At 51.9% G+C, this 13,733-nt stretch overlaps 1 protein-coding gene across 1 annotated transcript; it reads left to right on the top strand.

Moving 5' to 3' along the window:
• Window positions 1-1,576: 1,576 nt before the first annotated feature.
• Window positions 1,577-3,736, top strand: LOC115323961. The gene is made up of 2 exons (XM_029984435.3): window positions 1,577-3,084; window positions 3,407-3,736. Exons 1-2 carry the CDS (start codon window positions 1,876-1,878, stop codon window positions 3,437-3,439), a joined length of 1,242 nt encoding a protein of 413 aa, XP_029840295.2. The 5' UTR covers window positions 1,577-1,875; the 3' UTR covers window positions 3,440-3,736.
• Window positions 3,737-13,733: the final 9,997 nt, after the last annotated feature.

The raw sequence follows: 13,733 nt of genomic DNA, 5'->3' as shown, positions 1-13,733 counted from the left end.
TTAGTCGGCTTCGGTCGACTACAGGTCCCTCCAAGGTCCGCACAGGGGAGTCGTCGACGGACGTGACGTTATACTGGTAGTCGCAGTCGCCGTGCACTCCAACCGTGACTGGGCCGGATCTCCACGGAGGTGAAGGGCCGTGTTGACGTCCATGGGCGTGGCCCCGGGATGAAAGGGACGCCTGTCGTTGATCATATACGAAGGAATCTGACGGTGGTTGGCGACTCCTACAAACAGCGGCGAAGTGGCCCATCTTCAAGCAACGGAAGCACTGGGCGTGGAGTGCCGGACAGACGTTACGCGCATGGTTGCAACGTCCACAAAACCAGCAGAGGTCGGGGCCGCCTGCTCGTTTGCCCATTCGTGAAGGAGGAACGTCACGACGCTGTTGAGGACCCACTCGCGCTTGCGGCCGCAGTACATGGTTGACTGCTGGAGAACGAGACGACAGGCAACCGATCTTGACGGTGACGAGGGCAGATCTGAGGCGAGCGCGTCGAGCAGATTTATTTATCATATTTTTGGTGGCCGAATCATGTCTCGCCGCCACGCGGCCCGTGGTTTTATACAACACGTGACACGTGCAATCGGCGCATTGTAGGTGGTGCCATCTCTGAATGAAAGACGGCCGTAAACATAATAAGTACACGTGTTTCACATGCACCGATTTTGGCCCTAGAGCGGCTCGATTTCTGCCGTCGCGGCGCTCGTGCCGCTCAACCGCTGCTGCTAGTCAGAGCGCCGCGACGGCAGAAATCGCGCCGCTCTAGGGCCAAAACCGCTACATGTGAAACACGCTTGACTGCATGGGCATCGTCGCATCCGTCATCCACTGGCTCATGGGGCAGCATCGTGTCCAGCATGGTCGTCACTTTTGTGCCATGCACCAGCTCGAATGCTGTAAACCCGGTTGTATCTTGAGCTGCGGTATATTGTAGGCGAACGTGACGTGTCGTGCTGTGTCGTGGTGACGAGCGAATCCCAACATAGAAAAAGGAACGGCGGTTTTATTTCCTCGGCGGCGGCGGTCGACGGACGTTCCTTTGCCCCGCGTGCCTGTGTCGCGCGCGGCCGTGCTGCCCCGAAGCATCGACGACGAGGTTGTAGTGCGCCAAAATGTTGGTGATTGTGCGTCGCCACATAACCCCCTCGCGGAGTGGAGAGCCCCCAGGGCTTGTAAAAATCCGGGAAGCGTATTTGACGTCCACAACGTGTAGTAACTGGCGCGGGCTGCGGTGTCGGGGGTTGTGGCTGGACGCTTCAGGATGCACTCGGGTTTTTTTATTCGTCAGAAAGGATATATGATGGTGTAGTGATCTGTGATAAGTGATTTTGCCACCAGATGGCGCAACGTGTGTTCTGTTTAGTATGCTTTGATGGTGAGTTTATCGGGTTGTCTTATCTTGTTGTTATATGTGTTTATGCATCTATGATGTCACGTGACATCAGTTAATAAAAGAGCCGCCGTCCGTTAGCGACGTCAGAGAACTACGGGACACCCAGCAGGCAACATGTCTTTGTCTCATTCTTCGTAAGCCCCGAACGCGCGGGGCCGCGGCTTCCTACCCGGCCACATCATGTGAGTGCTGTTAGCGTCCTCTCCTTTCGTACCGCCGTGTAGAGGAGATTACTACAAATTTTGGCGACGAGGTGGTTAACCGTAGTTCTCTCCGCGTCTCGGTGCACTGGCCGTGAGAGCCGACGCGATTTTTTTTTCTTCTTCGATCCATTTCGTTTCACTTGGAACACGTTCCATGGCTAGTCAGAATGGGCCCTGACAGCTGCTTCCCTTCAGCATGCGTCTCGTGACAACGTAAGATGTGAGTTTGCACTGTTTTTGCATCGTTTCCTACAACCTTCTACAACATATATATAATGGATAATGGAACACAGCCTCCTATAGCTGCCGGCACGTCAGCGCTCGCGCCGGTTCCATCACCGCCCGACTTCTTGCCAGTTCCGGGCAAGCCCGAGCGTGCATGGCCCGCGTGGAAACGTGCTTTCTTGGTGTTCCTTGAGGCGTCCGGCTTGGACAGTGTTGCGCCTAGTCGAAAAAAGGCGATCTTGTTTTCCATGCTTGGGGCTGAGGGCCAGAGAATTGTTGACGCTTTTCAGCTCGATGAGACTCCCGCTTCCGAGGAAGGCGATGTTTTTGAAGTCTTTTTGAGTGCTATCGAGAAGCACTTTGAGTTTTCTGGGTTTATCGCGCTGGAACGCCAAAAGCTTCGCGCTCGCGTCCAACGCCCGGGAGAAACCGTCTCGGAGTACTTAACCGCTCTGCGACGCCAAGGGTCTTTTTGTTCTTATGGAGACGCTTTGGAAGATAGGCTTGCTGAGGTCTTTTTGGAGGGGTTGGACTCTGAGCGGGTCCAAGACCGCATCCTTCGAGAGTGTGTGGGGACGGGGGTACCCACTTTAACCCGTGTCGTTCAGCTCGCGCTGCAGTACGAGCATCTTGCGCGCACCACAGAAAGCTTCCACCTGCGAGCTCCCAGTGCTAGCGGTGCGGCGCCGGCAGCCGTTGAGCGCGTCTTTGCGCACGTGCCCATTGGAACGCCGGACGTCCAAGATGGAGGTCCATGGCCGGCTCCTTCCCGAAGTCGGTGGCAAGATGGCCGGTCCGGCGTCACTTCCAGTCACGTGCCCCGGACTTTACAACACCACCCACCCCAGCGTCTGCGCTACCCTCCTCCTTCAAGGCACGGAGATGAAGGAGTCGGTGTTCCCTGCAACTTCTGTGGTCGACGCGGCCACAACCGCAACGAGTGTCCAGCGTCTGGTGTGGCATGTTTTTTGTGTGGAAAGACGGGCCACTTTGCGGTGGTTTGTCAGAGCCGCCGCCCACCGTCGGCGGCCTTCGTCAGTGACCCGCGGCGAACGTCGTTCCCGAGCCGTGGCCAAGGCTCCGGCCGTTACTTCGCTGCCCGACCGTTTTCACGGAATGTGCCGTCAGGAGGTAACGATCCTGTGAACATTGTTGGGCCATCCCTGGTGCCGGAGATGCTGCCGAGCGTCCCCGTTGAGTCGGCCGAGCAAGCAGCAAGAGGTGTTTATCGTCGGGATGCCTTCATGGCCGACATCAAGGTAAATACAACCCCTCTTCGTCTCCTTGTCGACACTGGCTCTTTTGTGTCCATTCTGAATGAACGAAAGTTTAATGAAGTACAACGGAGTTCCGACATTCTACTATGTCCGCCCTCGAAAACTCTTGTTCACTACATGCAAGACACTATCCCTGTGCTTGGATGCTTCACCGCTCAAGTTGTTTTTAAGGATCGTTATGCACCGTTGGAGTTTTTTGTCACCCGGACTGGACGATCGCTACTTGGCGTCGACGCCGTCCGAGCGTTGCGCATGAGATTATCAGGAGATGAAAATGATTATGTTTGTTCGCATGTTGATGCAGCTCAGGGAGGAGGAGTTCCACGGCAGTATGTGAAGTCGGCGGTCCCCCTGCAGCGACGGCCGTTCACCATCACGTCCTGCCAAAACCGCCAACCGGCCGGATCCAGAGATGCAAGGTCCCGGTCATCTTCTTTTGTACCTTCGGGTGCCAACGTGTCTACATCGTCATCGGTCTCGGAAGAGACCACTCCGAAAGTTCCCGCGGACTTTGACCACGATTCGTCGACAGCCGCGATTCCGCGACGCCATCCTGAGAGCCATGGGCTCCATCAACCACATCTTCCTGAAAACACAAGTCCTGAGAATACAAGCCATGAAATCACAGCACAACTGCTACATCATGAAAATACAAATGCATCTCAAGTTTCAAGTCCTTTCCTTCCAGATCAGTCCAAGTTGCCCAAAGGTTTCGAAGAATTTGAACATCTCTTTAGTCCAGGTTTGGGTTTGGTCAAGAATTCCACCCATACTATCAAGCAGCGTTGCAACGTGCCACCGGTACAGTCCAAGCTGCGCCGTCTTCCGATGACCCTGAGGAATACTGTCTCGGAAGAGATTTTCAGACTAGAGAGAGAAGGTGTGATCGAGAGAGTGGATGCCTCCGAGTGGGTTTCACCTATCGTCGTCGTTCGGCGGACTGACGGACGTATCCGGATGTGTGTTGACCTCCGTACGCCAAATCAAGCGGCAGTCATCGATTTTTTCCCGCTACCCCACATCGATGAACTACTGGGTTCCTTGCGTGGTGCCAGTTGCTTCTCCAAGCTGGACCTGGCGTCCGCTTACCACCAAGTTCGTCTCGACCCGGTGAGTCGTGATTTCACCGCTTTTATCACGCATGAGGGACTGTTCAGATTCAAGCGCTTTGTTTCGGGTTGGCTTCGGCACCTGCAGCGTTTCAAAACATCATGTTCATAATCCTGAAGGATTGCAAAGGAGTCCAGTTTTACCTTGATGATATAATAGTCTACGGTGCTACGCAGGCAGAACACGACGAGAATCTGCGTCAGGTCCTCTCTTGTATCTCCCGAGCCGGGATGAAGCTAATTCGTAAAGGTGTTTTTCGAGTTACAGAACTTTCGTTTCTGGGACACCATCTTTCCGCGGAAGGACTAGCACCCCTTTCCGCTAAGGTAGATGCAGTCCTGAATTTTGAAACCCCTACCGAACCAGCAAAGCTGAAAGCATTTCTGGGACTTGTTGAATATTACAGTAAATTTATCCCTCATTGCTCAACTGTCGTAGAGCCCATGCGTCGTCTTCTCCGTAAAGGAGTTCGCTTTCACTGGTCCCCGGAAGCCGAGGCCAGTTTCCAAAATGTAAAGGCTTCCATAAAAAGTGCTCCGATTTTGTCGATGTTTGATCCAACACTTCCTATCGTTTTGGCTACGGATGCATGTAACTATGGTCTTGGGGCTGTGTTACAACAACAGTACGGAAGTCAACTGCGTCCTGTTGCTTTCGCTTCGCGCTCGTTGACTGATGCCGAGCGGAGGTATTCAACAGGTGAAAAGGAGGCGCTGGCCTGTTTGTAAGCCTGTGAGAGGTGGCATGTGTATCTGTGGGGTCGGTCCTTTGTGATACGAACAGACCACCAAGCTCTAGTCGCCCTGCTTTCTAGCAAGGGGTCTGGGATCCGCCCTTTGAGGATCACCCGGTGGACAGCCAGACTGCTTAATTATAATTTCACTATTGAATATCAGAAGGGATCTGCGAACCTGGTTGCCGATGCTTTTTCACGGCTACCCGTTAACGACACGGAGAATGGTATGGAATTTACCGAGGAGGTCGTTTCTCTTATCACAGTCCCCATGTCCAAACTCGCATTTCAACAGGCTACGGCTAATGACACTATCCTTCCATCTGTAATCCGGTACACTACCACGTCCTGGCCGGAGGGTAATGACATCCACACCGACTTGCGACCGTTGTTTCAAGTGCGTGAGCAACTTTCACTGTATGAAGGTATCTTGTATCGTGGAGAAAGGCTCGTGCCGCCATCAACACTCCGTGACAACATCATCCATTTTGCACACGAGACACACCAAGGAATATCACGAACAACAAGCCTCATACGTGAACACTATTGGTGGCCCCGCATGAACCAGGAGATCAAAACAAAAGTGGAAAATTGTACGGTGTGTCATTCGACTGATAAACCTGTAAAGGCCGCACCCGCTCCGTTGCAGCCCATAAAGTTCCCCGACCAGCCTTGGGAAAAACTTGCTGTCGATATCGTAGGCCCTATCGACAGGGCGCCACAGAGTCAACGGTTTTTCATTGTCTTGATAGATTATCATTCGAAGTGGCCTGAGGTGCAATCTGCCGCAGCAGTAACGTCTTCAACTGTCATTTCCTTTTTGAGAAATGTGTTTGCTCATGAAGGACTTCCCTGTGAGCTTGTTACAGACAACGGGGTACAGTTTATGTCCAAAGAATTTCAAGACTTCCTTAGTGAAAATGGCATAAAACATTTGAAAACGTCCTTGTATCATCCACAATGTAACGGTCAGGTGGAGAGATTTAACCGTGTTGTCAAGACGTGCCTTCAGGCAGCTATAGTTCAAGGCCGTCCTCTTATAGACGCTGTTCGAGACCATCTCGAAGTGTACCGCCGTACGGTACATCCTGCGACGGGGTTTGCCCCTTCACTTTTATTGCATGGCCGGATCCACCGGTCTAAACTAAACCTCCAAGGGATGCCTACAAGGCAGGTTCCTGATTTCGTTTTACAACAACGTGCTCTTCTTCCCGAGAGGGTTCAAAGTTATCAACAAAACATGAAGTCATATTGGGATCACCGGAAGGCTGCCAAACGGCCACAGTTCTCCGCCGGTCAAGCCGTGCGCGTGTTCAAGCCCACACATCGTGGCAAACTTCAATCAAGGTATACACAGTCGAAAAGGGTTGAAGCACAGCTGGGATCAGCCACGTACAGGCTCGATGATGGAAGGACCTGGAATGCCAGTAAATTGACGAAGGCGTCTGCACGGCCTCGTGAGGGAGATTCCGACATCTACTCGGACGAGGAAGATTTTCGTGAACTCTCCAATTGTATTCCTTCACTTCCACTTCCAAATGTCCTCGCACCATATATAGATCAAAATGATAGTATTCCACACAGTATACCTGAAAGTCATACAGTTCCTGATCCGGGGCCACTGCTCGTCCCCGGTGCTTTTGACCCTGGGCCTCCTCAATCTCCACTGGCTGGCGAGTCTGGGCCGACGCCTGGGCAACCTGGATGTTCCCTGTGGCCCGACACCGAGCCTCCGGCTGCGCTCGGAGATTCCGTGCAGCCTGCTTCCCCAGAGGAACCAAGTCCTGGCGAACCAAGTGGGGCTCCCCAGCAGGTAAAGGCACCCTGTGACCCAGTGGTTGTGCAGTGCGACCCTTCAAGCCGTGATTTTTTTTTTCGTATCCCAGCCGTCAGTGACTTTGGCAACCCAATTGGCTACTAGTACTCCCCTATGACCACAACGAAAGAAACGTCTCCCAGCAAAGTTGAAAGACAATGTCATGTCTTTCATTTCTTCAGATGACTCAAATATGGAAAGTGAACAGAATTCATTTATCGACATTGTTTAACGCATAGTTGTTGTTTTGGAGACTGTTTGGAGTTCCCGTGTGGAGTGTAGACTTCGGGTCCAAGAGCTTGTTTTTGGAGATGTCTTTCCATGTGTTTCTTATATTCCTCCAAATGTCTTCAATGAGTCTTTGTTTTGCATCCTTACATAGCACTATGTCATAGCATGTAATAATGAAAATGCTTTAGGTATCCTTGGCCAAGGTAAAAAGATGTCCATGACAAACACCAACCCTTGACAACACCTAACCACTAACAATTACTAACATACACTATACCTGTGTCATGGACATCAAAACAGGAAAACAAAGGCAAACAAACTTCACTCCAAATCTGTAGCAACTCGAAGTAGGCTATAGGGAATCGGAGACTGTGTTTGTATCTGATGTAGAAACTGTCTATGGTTTTTGTCATACTGTGGTGACATGGATGAAAAGAGCTACGGTACTGCTCAGCTTCGACCAGACGATCTGCCGTCTCATTGCCAGGAACGCCGCTGTGATCCGATACCCGGTTCCATATGTTACAATTTTTTTAACAGACAAGGGGAGAGCGTTGTCTTTATTGTGGTGAAATTCGAATTGTGTTTTGTGCTTTGTTTCCCTCCGTTTCTTTTTAAAAATTTTAAGGAGGGAAGTGTATAGTGATCTGTGATGAGTGATTTTGCCACCAGATGGCGCAACGTGTGTTCTGTTTAGTATGCTTTGATGGTGAGTTTATCGGGTTGTCTTACCTTGTTGTTATGTGTGTTTATGCATCTATGATGTCACGTGACATATGTTAATAAAAGAGCCGCCGTCCGTTAGCGACGTCAGAGAACTACGGGACACCCAGCAGGCAACATGTCTTTGTCTCATTCTTCGTAAGCCCCGAACGCGCGGGGCCGCGGCTCCCTACCCGGCCACATCATATGAGTGCTGTTAGCGTCCTCTCCTTTCGTACCGCCGTGTAGAGGAGATTACTACAGCTGGCTTCAGCCGGTCGATAGAAACCAGGATGTCCTTCCCGTTTACGTGTAGAGTGAAATCTTTCTCGTCGCGACGGGTAACCCGGTAGGGTCCGTTGTAAGGCGGCTGAAAAGGCATGCGGACGGTGTCGTCGCGGAGGAAGGCGTGTGTGCACGTCCCACGTTTTGCGCTCTACGTTGACGTACATGGAGATCATGTCGGCGATCGTCTTGTTGAGCCGTTCCGTTAGCCCGTTGGTCTGCGGATGGTACGCGGTGGTCCGACGGTGGTTGGTGTAGCTGAGCCAAAGGATCTCTTGCGTGAGCTGAGCCAACAACGATGACCCTCGGTCGGTTATCAAGACTTCGGGGGCGCCATGTCGAAGGAGAATAGATTCGACGAAAAACTTGGCAACTTCCACCGCTGTTCCCGACGGAAGGGCTTTCGTCTCGGCGTATCGTGTAAGATAATCGGTCGCGACGATAATCCAACGGTTTCTTTGCGTCGATGTGGGAACGGTCCAAGTAAATCCATTCCAACCTGCTGGAAGCGCGTAGTCGAAGCAGATATCGTCTACAGGAGTCCTGCTGGCTTCGTCGGAAGCTTCTTACGTCGCTGGCACTCATGGCACGACCATGTACACAAATGGACGGTTTTCGGGAGTCTCGGCCAATAGTAATTTTCACGAATCCGGGCGAGCGTCCTGCTATAGCCAAGGTGCCCAGCCGTCTGGTCGTCGTGGCATGCTTGAAAGATTTCATCTCGCAGGCTGGCAGGAACAACGAGCAGCCAGGCAGGGTTGCTGGTTTCGAAGTTGTTCTTGAAGAGCACGCCTCGCCGCAGAACGAAGCTTGAAAAGTCTCTGGCCAAGAATCGTGGAACGGAACTTCCTTGACCTTCGAGGTGGTCGATCACGGCGCGAAGTTCGGGGTCGTCTCGTTGAAGTGCTCCTATGTCGGTATCTCTAATAGCTCCAAGAAAACGGGCGTCATCGTCGTCGTCGGTGCTGTCGGGAGGAGCTTCGACTGGGGCCCTAGACAAACAATCGGCGTCATTTTGCTTGAGGCCAGATTTGTACACAATGATCAAGTCGAATTCTTGCAGTCGAAGGCTCCAGCGAGCAAGGCGTCCTGACGGGTCCTTGAGGTTGGCGAGCCAACAGAGAGCGTGGTGGTCCGTGACTACGAGGAACGGGATCCCGTAAAGGTACGGGCGGAACTTCGTTAACACCCAGACGACAGCGTGACATTCCTTGTCGGTTGTTAAGTAACTTTGTCTGCCTTGGACAGTGCCCGGCTTGCGTAAGCAATCACCCTCTCTGCTCCGTCTTCTGTTTGGACGAGCACCGCGCCTAGCCCGGCGTTGCTGGCGTCTGTGTGAACTTCCATTTCCGCTGATGGATCGAAGTGGCGGATGATAGGGGGAGACTGGAGTCTTCCCTTCAATTCATTGAACGCTTGTTCTTGCTCCTTCCCCCAGTGGAAGTTCACTTCGTCCTTCGTCAGATGCGTGAGAAATGAAGAAATCTTGGCAAAATCGCAAACGAAACGTCTGTATATAGGCGCACAGCCCAAGAAATCTTGGTACGGCTTTCTTGTCTGATGGCTACGGAGATTCGGCGACAGCGGATGTCTTTGCAGGGTCAGGACTTACACCTTGAGCACTCATGACATGGCCCAGGAATTTGAGCTCGCCGTAAGCGAACCGACATTTTGACGGCTTCAGTGTCAGTCCGGCATCCTGGATAGCCTGTAGCACGGCTCGCAAACGCGTCAGGTGCTCGTCAAAGTTGCTTGCGAATACCACGACGTCGTCGAGATAGACGAGACAACTTTGCTATTTCAAGCCGGAAAGAAGGGTGTCCATTACGGGCTGGAACGTCGCCGGTGCTGTGCACAGTCCGAACGGCATCACTTTAAATCCGTACAGCCCGTCCGGCGTGACAACGGCAGTTTTTTCACGATCTCGTTCGTCCACCTTAATCTGCCAGTACCCACTCTTCAGGCCCATCGACGAAAAGTATTGGGCGTGGCGCAGCCGGTCCAGAGTGTCGTCGATGCATGATAGCGGGAAGACGTCCTCTTTCGTTACGGCGTTCAGTCGGCGATAGTCAACACAGAACCGAAAAGTCCCGACTTTCTTTCTCTCCAGGACTACTGGTGAAGCCCACGGACTGCTTGAGGGCTGGACAATGTCGTCATCAAGCACTTCTTGGACCTGCCTCTGGATTACTTATCTCTCTTTCACAGAGACACGGTACGGCGACCGATGAACAAGAAGCTCGTTGTCTTCAGTGACAATTCGGTGTTCCGCAACGTTCGTTTGGCGCACCTTTGGCGACGTGGAGAAGCACTCATTGAACTCGGCGAGAAGGTCACAGAGTTGTCGTCGTTGTGGGGTAGGCAGGGTTGGGTCGATGTCAAACTGCGAAGGCGGCGTTGTCTTCGGTGGCCACGAAGAGAGGTCTTCTGATATTCCGGCGATTGCGGCTGACTCCGGGAGTTCCTCGGCGTGACCCACGGCGGTGCCTTTCGTAAGGCTCTGGGCCTCCTGTCGGAAGTTCGTTACAAGTGCGACTGTGTGTCCGTCTTGGAGCTCCGCGACGCCTCTTGCGATGCCGATCCCTGTTCATAGAAGAAACTGGAGGCTTCCTTCGAGCAGAACGTCGCCGCAGAAAGTCTCGTCGACCCCGACGGGTACGAAAACCCTCAACCGCGGCGGTAAGTTCACGTGGTTTGCGACAACTCGTACCGCGGATGACGTCACTCTGGTCCTCCGGCGGTGGAGCAGGGATCGGTGGACGAGTGGGCTAGCGCGCACCAGCTCGGAGCACGTGGAGAGAAAGCTCGCGCTAGAGAACCCAGGGATCCTGGGTTCAATCCCCACCCTTGCCCGTTTCGATCCGGAGAATACGTGGGTAGTGTTGGGATCGGAGCGGCTCGCCTGAGGCGTGACAAGTGTCGGCACCGGCGTATTACCCAGGAGGTGTGGGCGTGCGTGGCTGCAGGCGCGAAAATATGAATTTTTGGTGCCGCTTTAGGAGAGTGTATATGGGATTTCTGATACAGCTACGACCTGCCAGCGGTCGTACCGCGGCATCAATTACGCTGCGGCACGACCGTTGGCAACATGATGCTTCAATGTATAGGACGGTACAAGCTACATTACTCTGCCTTCACATCAAAACATTTGCGACTTTAAGGAACCGGATTGCAAGCTGTTTTAGCGTAAAATTCGCTGCGGCTTTCAGTTCATCGATTGGTGAGCACTTTAAATGAAATGCCCATTTCCTTCGTACCAAAGGGCCAAACATTAGATATTTGGCGGTTTGACGATTCGTTCTGGTCGTCAAGAGAAAAGGGCTCCGAGCTCAGGAAAGACACGTCAACCTCCGAGATACCATGCAGAACTTCTTTTTCTTTATTGTTTTGATCTCCTTCCTCGCGCTCGCACGCGCGGCACCGGAGCTCGCACGAGCCGCGCGAGTCGTCTTTTGCGGCTCGTCACAGGATGGAAAACATAAACCCCAAAAACAAGCTTTTTTTTTTTTTTTTTTTTTTTTTTTTTTGTGGAACGAAAGGCATATACTAAGGCCCGAGGTTGTTTTAGTATGTTAACTTCTCTTTTTTTTCTTTTCTTCTCGTCTTCTTTCTGACCTTAATCAGCTCGTTTCACTAGTCACTCATTCTTGTGTTCATTTGTTCGACAAACCACCCAAAAGACAGTCGCAAAGAGGTGAGAATCTTACATTTCATCATGGCTGCCAGAAGGGGGATCGGTGGCCGAGTGGGCTAAAGCGCACACCCAGCTCGACGCGCATGGAGCGAAAGCTCGCGCTGCCGAACCCAGGGATCGTGGGTTCGAGCCCCACCCCTGCCCGTTTCGATCTGGATGAGCATCGTACCGGCGTGCGGTCGGGTATCACTACTGCGTGGTGCACGTTAAAGACCCCAGGCTAGCGGTTGTACTGCACTGGCTAAATTGCTCATCTACAGCGTGTGACTCGTCGTAACCTTAATGGCTGACCAACCACACGCTGTATTAGCGGCGAGATGTTTTGGTGGCGCCCTCCTATGGTTCCCCCTTGTGACGTCATTACCTTGCGAACAACAATTTTGACGGTGTTTGTAAACCGCATGGTGGAAGCCTGAAATCATTGCGCTCTCAAAGCAAAACTGCCAACCCCGTCGAAATTACAGTTCTTTCATTCCTCTTATTTCCGTCGATGGTATAATCTTTCCGACGTCATAGTCAGCTTTTGGGGCAATCGTGCAAGGCCGACCACAGCGACGCTTTCGGTCGCGCACGTCGCCAATAGATATCCCGATATGCAAATTTTTGAGATGACAGAACAACAAGCACGAGGCTGCGGGTGCATCACAGCTGCTTTTGCGGGCGTTCTACTGTGCGCTGGTACCACGGTGTAAGATAACACTCTTCAGGTGAGGACACCGCGCCCCTCGAGCAGTGCAGATAAAGTTCGCTTTTTCCTCTCTTTCTCACAATGCTTTCAAGCGGCGCCGGCAAATGACTCGTCGACCCGTGGGCTTGTGAATGGGGCCAGCTGAACATAGAAAACACACAGAGAAAATATATAACATTCGCACCGATGGACTAGCAACATTTAATGATGCCTCTTTTTCCTTTTCTGCTAATCCTTGATTCCGGTTTCCTTTTTCTTTACACTTAGATTTTTTTTAAATTCTTTGCACTTGATTTACGTTTTCTTTTTTTTTACACTTAATTCGGAATTTCTCTTCCATAAACGCATTGTCCTTTCTGCCTTCGGAATGTTCTCATCCCTTTTCTTCTGTCTCCCTTAAACGGTCTTCCTCTTCTGCTACCTTTGCCTGGACCTCATGTCACTCCGCAGGAAAATCTTCTCGGAGTTGTGTAGTGCGACGGAAGGGGCACTAACACAGTCCTCGCCTTTTTCTTCGATGGCTAGGGCTTCCAGTAGTTCACGGGCGAGTTGATTTTTATGTCGCCCCACGATGCTTACGTTGCACAAGGTTGCCCCGCATTAGCATGCGCGACAATGGGCTGCAAGGTGTCCTGCTGCTGTCACGTTTCGTAGAGATGTGGCATGTTCTCTGGTTCTGCCATTGATACAGCGCCCTGTCTGCCCAATATAACACCTTCCACATGTTAATGGAATGTTATAAATGACCTCTTTTTGACATTGGGCGTACCTTGTTTCGTGTGCGATGTTACATTCCTCTTCGTGCCTACGTTGGTTTTCGTTTACCCTGCCGCACATTGAATACACTTTGTTTGGCGCGGAGCTTATCACTTGGACCCCTTGCCGGCCTGCGATCTTTTTCAGCCGGTGAGTGATGCCATGGAGATATGGGAGAAGTCTTGCGAACACCAGATCCAAAAGAGTTTTGACACTCAGATATCCAGGCTACTTAATGCTGGGTATCCGGAAACGCTACTAGTATCAATATGTGAAAAGATCTCCCAGAAGTTGAAGCGCGGACAGGAAGGCATCGAGCGAACAACAAAGAAAAAGAATGCAAGTCCCATAGTGGTAGCACCATATCTCCAGAGAAATCGACGAAAACAAAATGTCGCCATAGCACAGTCAGCGCCACAGCCGCGTGCAGGGACACGCTCTTTCATGCGCTTCTGAACAAAAAAATAAATGTAATAGTGGGAACAAAATGGCCAGATGGCTCCACATTAAGCAAAGCGCACTTGAAGGCACCCTAGTAGCTTCGCGAAGCCATCCATCAGTCAGGTTTTTACGGTGTTTTGGCAGTTACGGTCGTTTCGGTTGCATGCGAACGCAA

Source organism: Ixodes scapularis, unplaced genomic scaffold (genome assembly GCF_016920785.2).
Source record: "Ixodes scapularis isolate PalLabHiFi unplaced genomic scaffold, ASM1692078v2 ptg000058l_1__unscaffolded, whole genome shotgun sequence".
Taxonomy (NCBI): Eukaryota; Metazoa; Arthropoda; class Arachnida; order Ixodida; family Ixodidae; genus Ixodes; species Ixodes scapularis.
This window is presented reverse-complemented; position numbering and strand designations above follow the sequence as displayed.